This window comes from Ornithorhynchus anatinus, chromosome 7 (genome assembly GCF_004115215.2).
Source record: "Ornithorhynchus anatinus isolate Pmale09 chromosome 7, mOrnAna1.pri.v4, whole genome shotgun sequence".
Lineage (NCBI taxonomy): Eukaryota > Metazoa > Chordata > Mammalia > Monotremata > Ornithorhynchidae > Ornithorhynchus > Ornithorhynchus anatinus.
Window position 1 is genome coordinate 10587858 of NC_041734.1, and position 12159 is coordinate 10600016.

At 40.7% G+C, this 12159-nt stretch overlaps 1 protein-coding gene across 2 annotated transcripts in view; it reads left to right on the top strand.

The window, feature by feature from the left end:
* Window positions 1–12159, top strand: part of ATP6V1H (ATPase H+ transporting V1 subunit H) — a 55799-nt gene that overhangs the window by 18337 nt on the left and 25303 nt on the right. Inside the window, exons 7-9 of one of the 2 annotated variants that reach the window (XM_029068877.2) lie at window positions 1558–1611; window positions 9243–9340; window positions 11473–11665. In XM_029068877.2, coding sequence (XP_028924710.1) covers window positions 1558–1611; window positions 9243–9340; window positions 11473–11665 — 345 coding nt within the window. The remainder of the gene's footprint in view (window positions 1–1557; window positions 1612–9242; window positions 9341–11472; window positions 11666–12159) is intronic. The other variant, XM_029068878.2, reaches the window with a different exon arrangement.

Here is a 12159-nt window from a genome sequence, read left to right on the forward strand (position 1 = left end):
GCTGTTTCTTAAACTAGCTCCTCTGTACCAGATAAATGGATCTAAAGTGGACCCTTTGCTAAGTTCTTGGTGTCTGCTTCTTTTGTGAGGAGTTCAGGAGCTCAGAAGATGAGGACGGAGCCATTGAGGCTTTTTAGATATCTGTATTTCTTCTTACTGAAATAGTGTACTTTTCAGGTTCCTAGTGCTTTACTGGGCTCTAACACATCAATTTCTGCTTGCCTGTCTAGAACTTTGTGTCTCTGTTTGAGGGTGGGCCACCTGTTAACATTCTGCTCATGTGCTATCTTTGACCTCAAACTTTTCTTCCTCCAAGATTGCTGTGGTGCTCTTGCTTTGGGTTCTGTTTACCGTCTCAAACACCAGGAAAGCGTGGTATTTCTCGAGGTACCTATAAATGTTTTTTCACGGAGTGCCACGGTAATCACCAGTTCTCTTATTCCCCCATGCTCTGCTTTCCCTGTGGAAGGCCTTTTTAGAACACCGAAGCAATTGCTAGGTTGTGTAGCAAGGACACTTCAATGACAGATTAAATTTCTCTCTGAACTTAATATGCATTGTGTTTACAGACAAGAAGCAACATGGCCTAATGGGAGTCAGGCCTGGGAGTCAGAAGGACCTGGGTTCTAATCCTGACTCTGCCACTTGTCTGCTGTGTGACTGTGTGCAAGTCACTTAAATTCTCTGTACCTCAGTTACCTAATCTGTAGAATGGGGATTAAGACTGGGAGCCCAAGTGGGACATGGACTGTGTCCAACCTGTTTGTTTTTTTTCTTTAAAGGAATTTAAGCATTTACTCTGTGCCAGGCACTCTACCAGGAACAGGGGTAGATACATGCTAATCAAATTGGACACAGTCTCTATCCCACATGAGGCTCATAGTCTACCCATTTTATAGATGATGAAATTGAAGCACAAAGAAGTTAAATGTCTTGCCCAAGGTCACACAGCAGACAAATTGTGAAGCCGGGATTAGAAATCAGATCCTTCTGACTCCCAGGCCTGTGCTCCATCCACTAGGCCAGGCTGCTTTTATCTTGTATATACCCCAGTGCTTAGTACAGTGCTTGGCACTTAGTAAGTGCTTAACAAATACCATTTTTTTTGGGGTGTGTGTGTGTGTGTGTATGCACTCATTTCCCCCTCTCTGGTTGCTCAAGCGAAACACTTAAGGGAAGTGAGTATTGAACAAGGCATAACAACATGATAATACACAGCTAGATCTTCTTCTCTTAGGAAAACTAGGCTTTTGAATTGTCAACATCATTTGTTAGCACCAGTAATTTATATTTATAATTAGTCTAGTGGTAGAGGTTCTTTAAAAAAAGATATCTTATGTTAGAGAATCTATTAAAGATCTTCACACTACTTATCTCTTGAAGCTGTGTTTTTTTATTAGTTAAAAGAATACTGAATAGAATTGAAAATTAGAAATCCTTTCCCTACTAAATAGCATTAGGAAGAAAACAGATTAAATTAGCTTTGCTTAATCCCATAGTGTGTTAGGATACATTTAAAAAACCAAACTAAGTAATGAGTTATTTATTTTGCAATAGAAACTTCGTGGTAGCGGTGGTGCTGTTGAAACAGGAACGGTCTCTCCAAGTGATGTGAGTATTTAACTTCTTTAATTCACCAGCCCCCTGAGCGGACAAGCTTTGAATTACCGAAAAGAGTAGCACAATAAATTTAAGAAGTTTAATAGTGCTAATAATATGTAACCTGTCCCACAAACCCTCCACTAAGGTCAGAGAGCTCTTTGATAACCACTTGAGGTTTTCAAAATGTCATTTTTAGTAAATAAATGTGTTCTATTTTCTTGCTTTAAGCAGACTTGTGCACACTGGCAGTAGAAACAATGTATATGCCTAATCTAGTCCAAATTAGTTCTTCTAATATGAAGCCTGTTAACTGTTCAAACTAATGAGTTACCTTGTAGATGATATGGTTGGGCAGTGAATGCTCAGTAGATATATATTTATACACACCATATAGGCATTTGTGTGTATGCCTATATAGGCATTAGAGAAACAGAGTCGCCTAGTGGTTAGAGTATGGGCCTGGGTGTCAGAAGGATGTGGGTTCTAATCCTGGCTCTGCCAAATGTCTTCTGTGTGACCTTGGGCAAGTCACTTCACTTCTCTGGGCCTCAGTTGTCTCATCTGTAAAATGGGATTAAGAGTGCGAGCCCCATGTGGGACAGGGACTGTGTCCAACCCGATTAACTTGTATCTATTCCAGTGCTTAGAACAGTGCTTGGCACATAGTAAGCCTTAACAAATACCATAATAATAATATTATTATTATTATAAAAATGTATCTGTGAGGGCACACCTGTCTGTTCTGAAAATAAAATATGTTTGGTGAAAGTTAGAATTTAGTGGTTGTATGTGGAGGAGGAGGAGGGAAAGGGAATTCTCCCTAAAGGATTGAAGTGACTGAAAAGTCAAACATCGATGACTACCCCTTGTGGGTATGAATTAATTTCATACCGGTTAGAGAAAATAGCACTGGCCAGAGTTCATATGTTCATTTAATTTTTTTCTTCTAATATTTAATCCAGGATTTCATGGTTGAGGAAAACATGTATTTAACATTATTTTATGATTATTTTATATGACATTCTGTTTGGAAATATTTTGACGAAAATGCTGTTATGTGTTTAGATTTATGGTGTTTTTGTTTGGATCGAAAAAACTGCATCTGGCATCATTTTAATGTTTAGGCCCACTTACAGGTTGTTACGCTAATGTGATCAGAGCCTTAATAGCAGACATTGATGTGAAGTGGTCTGGTACATCGGCAGTTCTTCATTCTGCCACTTGATGGAACTCTAGAATAAAAGTTTCCTGATAATGGTGCAAAATAAGACTATTTTAACGAGAACTAACAGGTAACTAGCTGTAAATCCAAATCTTCCAAGACTCTCCTTAAAACTGAGCAATCCGCTTAAAAAGCTATTCTATTTAAAATGTCATCGCAGAAAGTGGCTTTGCTATTAATTGTGCTGCCCTGACTTTTTTGAATGTGGAAGTAGTAAGTTACGTCAGCTGAAATGTCCTCTCTTTGAACCTTAATACAGATAGAATTCTTAGCACTTTCGACATGCTACTTTATGGGCTAAAGTGACCTATAGAGCCACTGCTGCGTTAAAAAGATGCTTGCTACACTAGTGTCCACGTAATGTAAAAATCAGTGACCAGGGTTTAAAGAACTCAATCAACTCTTTCCCTTGTACTCTCATCCTTGTATTCATTTTCTGCCATTACACCCCGGCTAGTGTTCTTCATTCCCCTCAAGCTAGCCTACTCATTGTGCCTCATTCCTTTCTCCCCTCCTGCCCACTCATGTCGTCTTCCCTGTCTGGAACTTACCCTGCCTTTACATCCAACAAGCCACTGCTGTCCCAGTCTTCCGAGCCCTACTAAAAAATCCCATCTCCTCCGGGATCCCTTCCCTGATGGGTTTTTCCTCTCCCCAACTTCTATTCCCCCAACTACCACGTAGGCACTTTCATGCCGTATGAGGATTTCAGTACTCCCCACCCCCCACTCCCCACAGCACTTTTGTGTATGTCTTTTCCTCCATTCCTTCCTACTACTCTAGGGGTCTTCCTTGCTAAGCAATAAACTCCTCGAGAGGAAGGGTCACATCTTCTAAAGATACTGTACTCTCCTAGGAAGCACTTAGCATCTTGTTCGGCACGCAGGTGCTCAGTAACTCTTGACCAATATAGCTGTTTGACCCAAATCTGAGGATAGAAGAAGGAAGGAGTCTCTCTTTCCTTCTTTTCCCCCCTTCCATTCCTCTCGGATATTTCACTTAATAGAAGGTGTCAGGGAGAAGAAATTTGCTGTAAAACGTTGCCCCTCTCTGTCTTTCTATTGGTCTGTCAGTCACCCGCAGTGGCTTGTAGGAAGACTGAGACTTCCAGGTTTTTGTTGCAAGGAGCCTCTGGGCGATTCAGGATACTTTGTTTCCCACCTGCAGTGGGCATCCGGAAACAGAGGGATGGTCCGCTGCTGACCAGTATTCCCCAGTTGTGACTGCAAGGGCATCAGAAGCAGTGACCAGGGATTTTTTCCCCCTTCTAGACTGTAAGCTTGTCATGGGTAGGGAATGTGTCTTTTTATTGTTGTATTGTACTCTCCCAAGCGCGTAATACAGTGCTGTGCACACAGTCAGTGCTCAATCAATACAATTGAATGAATGAATGGTCTCACCTTCTTTGCGCTGGTGGGAATTCTCTCCTGTCATATCTCCTTCCCCTGTTTCCAGTGAGAAGCGGCATGGCCTTGTGGATAGAACACAGGTCTGGAGTCAGGAGGACCTAGGTTCAAAGTGTGGCTCTCGCCACTTGTCCACTGTGTGACCTTGGGCAAGTCACTTAACTTCTCGGTGCCTCAGTTACCAATTAAGACCGTGAGCCCCATGTGGGACATCGACTGTGTCCATCCTGATTAGCTTGTGTGTATCCCAGTGCTTAGAATAGTGTCTGGCACATAGTAAGCTCTGAACACCATTAAAAAAAGAAATTACTCTTCCAAGTGCTTAGTACAGTGCTCTGCATACAATGGGTGCCCACTAAATGCTAGTGATTAATTCATAATTGGATGCCAATGGGATGCTTTCTCAGTGCTGGTTGTCCATAATCCTCTGTTATTTCTAACTGCGTTGGCATAGTCTTTGCCTTAGAGATGAATAAGTGCAAGTAGTGGACAAGATCAAAAAAACCAAACATTGAGTTACAAGGACAAGAGGGATTTTCTCAGCACTTTGAGTACTGTGAGTAGGACCCAGTAACTTGCCATGGCGGAATTTAGGTGGGGCATCACTTAAAAAAAAAATCACCTCGACAACTATTTGGAAAGGACCACAGATATTGATATGGCTCAAAACCAATAGAAATCACGCATCTTGTGGAAGAATCTATTTCTCACTTGACTGTGAAGGTGCTTACCATTTTAAATCTAGCTTGTTTGCCTTTCTCACTAAACTTCCTATTCTAAATTCAGTAAAGGGAGTTTCATCAGTGTTTCTGAAATGAAGACTTAACTTCTCTGGGCCTCAGTTACCTCATCTGTAAAATGGGGATTAAGACTGTGAACCCCATGTGGGACAACCTGATTTCCCCGTGTCTCCCCCAGCGCTTAGAACAGTGCTCTGCACATAGTAAGTGCTTAACAAATACCAACATTATTATTATTATTATTAAGACGTGCCCTTAGTCTGGTGGCAAGACATTTATTCTTTTAGGTGCTGTGTTAATTTAAAACAGTATTTTTGATGGAAATCAGTATTAAACTTTTAAGCAACAAGATACCGGGTTTTCAGTGTTGTCTTTGAATTTAGCTGGGTCCTCTAATTCCACTCTCTTCACTTAATAAAAATTTTAGTATTTTAATAGTTAAATTGGAAGAGTTTTGCTGGGGGAGGCATATGAGTGTTTTTGTTCAAATTGTCAAAACTATTGAAGCAAGTGTCCTTGTGAATAGAAGCTGTCTATTGAAATGTGTCCTTGATGATTAGACAACAAGTCTACCAGAGATAAATGAGAGGCACTTTTTTGACCATGATCAGTACATTCCATGTAGGACATGCGGTTGTATTGGTTTTTCCTCACTTAAATGCATGAAAGGTCCAACTATAAAGAGTTGATCCTTCAAACAGTGTAAATTTGCTAGTTATTGTCTTTAAAGCATAAGTGAAGTTTTGTGTTTTACAGCTTGAGTATTCTTATGCAGCCTTGTTCTCCCAAAGGATGAGTTTTCTCTCAATTTTTGGGTACTCTGCATGCTTAAATTTTCTGGGGAATGAGGTTTTTGCATTTCACAGGCTATTCAATAGCAAAAAGAATATCTAGAAATGTCAAAGTACTTTGAGAATCTGATTTTTCCTTTCAGCAGTTGATTGGAAATCACTTTTTTAGAATTGATTGTAGTTATTAAATGAAATAAATTCACCTTAGGAAGAATTTATTGGAAATGTGCTGGCTTTTCCACAAACACTAAAAATTAGCCACTTTCTTGGTTTTACATTTTAGGTACAGTAGAAGTTTAAATGCAGGAAATGGACTGCACTGCAGAACTGCAGTATTTTCTTTGCTTTTGTGATAATTTTGACCATTTGACTTAATGATGTGGTTTGGCGTCAGTGGGCAGAGATATCCTTTTAAAACATTCTTTGGAGGAAGAAAGCTGCTGATTGAACAGTTTAGAGATTTTTAAAATCGACTAGTACAGTCTTTGGGTTGGAAATTTATCTTGTTGGTTTTTGCATCAAGTTTAGCAGGATGACTCAAGTGGCATATTATCAAGATGTGGTTTTGACCTTGGATGTAAGTAATAGGTTTTTTTTGGAGGTTACTTAAAGGATATTTTCTCAAACTCCCAAAAAAGCAAGAGGCAAAGGTGGGAGTCATATATTTTCATTTGAAGTCGTACATTTGTGTAGGGTCCATCAGCCAATTCTTGGGTATCTGGGAGAGGAGTAATCACTTTAATGACCATCGGGGTGAAATGCCTAAACTGTTTCCCTGACAGTAGCCTGCCTTTCTTCTAACCACCTTCCTTGTTACTGTACCCAGGCGCCCTCGAGACTTCAGTGATCTGGTCTCACTACTTTACATTACAGGCCAGATCTGAAGCTGCCCTCCACAATACATCCTATCTGTGTGGCAGCGTCCTGTGCATCAATTTTCCACCACTGGTGTTATCTGAGCAGCTGCTTCCTTCTCTGATCAAAAATGATCAAGCATCGCTTGGTTGGACTGGGATTTCTTAAGCTTAAATGGAAAGCTCCAGCAGAAAATAAATAAGATACACACTGCATAAAGTAATTGGAGGGGTGAGAGTGTGTGAGGGGTAGGGAGGAGAGAAACAGGATTGAAAGCATTCATTAGCATTTTAAGAGAATATATACTGCAGAGGAAATGAAAACCCTCCTGTTCAATCCTTTCAGTCTCTCTTCTACTGAGCTTAGAAGAAAAACCAGATTAATTAGGACAGAGTACATTTGTGTATTAGTAGCTGTAGTTCTGTTTTGATGAACTATAAATTCAGGTTATTCAAATGGGAGAGAAAAGTAAATCAGAACCTTCTTTTCTCCACCAAGTTCACATAAAACTTAAAATAATGAAGACTTTTAGTTATCAAAGCAGAAAATGGCACTGTTTTATTGAAGACTTTGGTCAAATCTGCATGCTTTGCAAGAAGTCTTGCCCTGTCGCATTCAGAGCACTGAGTGTGAGCTGAGGGTCAGGAGCGGCAGGCAGATTTACTGTAAATTACCTCAGGGGAGGCATCTTTAATTCTTAACACTGAGCTAGTGCCCCAGCCTGCCAGGTATGGGACCACTGGCAAATATTTCCTTCGGTAGGGAGGCCACGATCTTGGAGAATAAAACTTGGATGAAAATCCCAAGAATCAATAGGCGTTGTGACATCTTTTAACACTACAGGGAGAAAGAGCAGAGAAGAAAAGCCTTGTGGAGCTAAAATGTACTGTTTTGAAGGACATTCTGATATCCTCTGGATTAGGAGAAAATGGAAGAGAACGGTGCTCTTAGCTGCCCTGTTCATTTTACCTGAAAATTGCTCAAGCCATCTCTTTAAATGTGAATTGGAGAAGGGAAAAAGAATGCTAAAATCCTTCTCTTTCATAAAGGAAAGCACTACCATTATCTGTGCTTTTTCCATTAGACAAAGATGTGTTTTTACCACCATAGATGATGGTTGGAAGCCCCAAATCCACTGTTCCTTGGTCATTAATATTTATCAGTGATTTAAGTTGAGGCCCTTTCAGTTATTTCAATTTGGCCTTTGTGTAAAATCGTTCATTTTCACCCATCATCTCCTCTTAGGTTTTTATTCCCAAAACAGATTTTAGGACATCTAAAATGAAGTTACTTTCTTATGCCAATGCTTTCTAGTAAACAGAATATAATTCATAAGGTAATTAATGAAATTAATATTTGTGTTAGTAGCACTTGGTAGCTTTGAACAATTTCTTGGTATTTAGTTTCATGTCATGAGTTTAGAATTTTTGGTTGGCAGCTCACATTGGCATTGGGGAGATTCAGCACTGTTGGGCCAGAGATACCAGGCCAGGAGCTGTGGAACGAGCATTTGGCTCCATTGGCCTGCAACTGTGTTGGGAAGACATGGTTCCTTATGTTTCCAGAGTCTTTTCTCTTGGGCCAAAAGCAACAGGCTCCTAGTTCCTCATATGGTGAACAAGCTGGCTATCCTGGCAGAAAATCAGTGCCAAAGCAAGATTATGCCAGCAGCTCTGTCACCCTCTCTCCCTCCTGAGCGGGTGGTGGTGGTTGGTGGTGACCAAATTTGGGCAACACGTAATGCCTCTCTTTGGAAAAGTCAGTCTCCCCTTTCTGCATTTAGGGTGGACCTGTTCAGGAGTGTCAGATTTAACCATGAGGAAGCCATTCTATAGAGGAAAACATAATTTGAAGTTGATTTAGCCAGTCAATGCCAATTAAAATGTGGACTTCAGGTTCCCGAGTCCCCTCCCTCCACTGTGTTTGAGGTGTATCTGAAGGGTTAAAGAATAGAGAATGGGAGATGCGTGAGTCCTGGGATGACATCCATGGTGGAACCATAGCCCTCTGGCCGGGCCCTTGCATCTCCTTCCTTGAGCTGGAAGGGGCCACCTAGCCCACCTCTTGCCCAAAACTGGGTCCTGCCCAGAGCTCTGGCAAAGTCCCTCACCCCAAGACCCAGAAATTTTTAAAAAAGGTCTCCAGTATATGGGGAGACTAGATCTAACAGCATGATAAAACAAACTGCAGGATTATGCATACTAGTATAATCCCACTTTACTGCATTTAGAATTTTGCAAGTTTTGGTAAATCACTCCTGATTCATGCATTTCTATATTACAGTAATATACCAGGGGTGATGGTATACGAAAGTCAAGGTGCTGAACTCTTAAAATGGAGTAAAAAGTGTATCCACTGTATCAAGTTTATAAAATAATCTTAAATTGGTTGACATTAGTTTGGTAGGCAAAACTTCTTAAACTTCTGTGAAGCAGTTGTAGCTGAAAATGAAGACAAACATTTAGGATTAACTTTTTTAAGAAGACTTAATTTTGGAGATCCAACAACCATCAGGACAAAAGTTGAGTGGAAGTTTTATGTCTGGGTATTCTCATTTTTTTTAGGGGTCCAGGCTCTCATACTTTCCACTTGCGTCTTTCAAGACCCTTATTTTCTTCTTTCTCAGAGCTCCCAGTATGTCCAGTGTGTGGCTGGTTGCCTTCAACTGATGCTCCGGGTTAACGAATATCGCTTTGCCTGGGTGGAAGCTGATGGAGTAAATTGGTAAGTTGTTTTTTTCTTTCTGATCCCCCAAACACCTCTGTTAGTAATTTTCAAATTCATTTGTACCTTAAATGAGAGGTGTAGGAGAATCTTGCTGCCACTTGTCAGCTGTGTGACTTTGGGCAAGTCAGTTAACTACTCTGTGCCTCAGTTACCTCATCTGTAAAATGGGGATTGAGACCGTGAGCCCCGCATGGGACAACTTGATAACCTTGGATCTCCCCCAAGGCTCTGAACAGTGCTTGGCACACAGTAAGTGCTTAACAAATAGCATTATTATTTTTCTTCTAGACTATGAGCCTGTTGGGTAGGGATTATCTCCGTTTGTTGCCGAATTGTACTTTCCAAGCGCTTTGTACAGGGCTTCGCACACAGTAATCAATAAATATGATTGAGTAAATGAATGAACTCTGAAAGTAGGATCTGTTACCTAGTTAACTGACATTGGCACATGGTGATAAATGTCATACAGGGTTGGATTGGGATTCCTCGTCCTCATTCTGTCCTTGGGATCAGAGTGGGGTGCCAGGTTCTGGATAATTGGAGCCATGTAAATTATTAAATCTAGGCAGCTGAATCGGCTTGGCCGTTGAATGGATAGCAGTAATATCTTCCGACACTACAGCTCTTTGGGTATACATTTGAAGTTGGAAGAAAGATTTTATCTCTGTGTGGTTGTGACTGAAATGATGGTCCCTCTGCTCAAGCAGTGGTATTTATTGAGGGTTTACTGATGCAGAGCACTATACTAAGTGGCTTGGCAAAAGTAAAATAGAATTAATGTATATACAGTCCCTGCTCACAAGGAGCTTAAGATCTACAGGGGGAAGATGTATTCAAAGAAGTTATAGAGGAAAAAAGTATACTGTAAGGATGTGTACATAAGTCCTCTGGGGCTGGGGTGAGTATCAAAGTGCTTAAAGTTACACAACCAAGTGCTTAGTCTACCACCAGCATGGCTCAGTGGATAGAGCTAGGGCCTGAGAGTCAGAAGGACCTGGGATCTAATCCTGGCTCCACCACCTCTCTGTCGTCAGAGCTCTTTATCAAAGATTTGCCTTTTAGAATATTGGGCCCTTATCTTGGTAATGAATGCAAGCCATACTTGATCCAAATTAAAGCTGCTAATGTTCACTGGGCCATTTTTACTTCCACAAAAAGGGTTTTTCTAGTGCTGTTAGAGAATTGAATGTCCCTTGCCACTCAAGAAGGATAACCATCGTCGAAGACTGTTACTCCATGGTCAGTAATACTATACTATCAGAAGAACCCTGTAAATGCCTGGGAACACTTGGTCCTCATTCCTGACCAGGGATGGGGTAGTCTAGGGAGGTATCCTGCCCCATTCCAGGTATCTGTCCATCTTGTGTGGCCCTATCCTGTGCTGAGAGTGTAAGGGGCTGAAAGGGATGGAGGGTACGTAGCTCCCATTTTAATCCCTGTTGGCGTTTGGTTAGAGGGAAGTAGCATGGCCTAGTGGATAGAGCACAGTCATGGGTTCTAATTCCAGCTCCATCACTTGTCTGCTTGTGTGGCCTCCAAAACCTGCATTCCGAGTTTTTGCATTAGCTGTCAAATCTAGCATTTTACTTATTCTGTTTCCTGTCGTCTGAGTAGGAGTTTGGTCTGCCAGATGAATTTTTAATCGTATTTATGTCAGTGGTGACAGATCCAAGTGATAATATTGTCTTAGCCATCAAATATACTTAGTACTAGTTGGTGTACAAGGGGGTTCTTGTCCTATAGAATGGATCCATAGATATACAGCAGAAAAATACAGCCACTTGAGATTGAAATTTACAGCTGAAAGGGTGAGTTGTGGCTATGAATTCCAACCCAAAGTGGTGGCCAGTTGTATTTTTCGGACGTTGAAGACTTGGTAATAAAGCGATTCTTTTCTCCATTCCCCCTCTATTTTAGACTGAATGCAGGAAATACATTTTAAATAGTGTCTATTCTCCTGTCCCTTAAACTATAAGTTCTGAGTGGGAAAGAGACGGTGTCTAATCTGAATATACTGCATTCACCCCAGTGTTTAACATAGTGCATGGCACGTAGTAAGCAATTAACAAATACCACAATTATTAAATAAAATGTAGTCACACTTAACTTTTATCTAAATTTCTTTTTAGTATCATGGGCGTTCTGAGTAACAAATGTGGCTTCCAACTTCAGTATCAGATGGTTTTCTCCATTTGGTTATTGGCCTTTAGTCCTCAAATGTGTGAATATTTGCGTCGTTACAATATCGTTCCCGTCTTGTCCGATATTCTTCAAGAGTCCGTCAAAGAGAAAGTGACTAGAATCATTCTTGCAGCATTCCGGGTAAGTGACTATAACTGGGACATTGATCGGTGTATGTACTAGAAAGCTTAATGGGGAAACGGGTTGGTGAATATTCTTCAAATATTCGCACTTACCAACTATATTGATTTATCAAGTTTGGACACCGATTAGTAGCTGAGACAATAATAGGCAGGGTCAAAACACTTGACTGGGTTTTAATATCAAAATATTTATATGTTTCTCATTGATTCCTCTCTAACTCAAAGGCAAGTTAGCTTCAGTTAGGTTTTTTGTTATCATTTTGTATTCTAACCCCCGAGTCCAAAAATTGTGGCCTTTGGGAAAGAACGTGGGCTTTTTGAGATCCAGTTCACCCTAAACCCAGTGGCTTATTTTCAAGTTGCTCATTATTTCAAAGTTCCTTGGAGTAACCAACCATTAAAGAGGCCAACAAGAAGCCCATAAAGACTTTTTGGTGACACACGCCACTGTCAAGACATGGTTTCTTGTTTTAGCGACTATACTGTACTTCC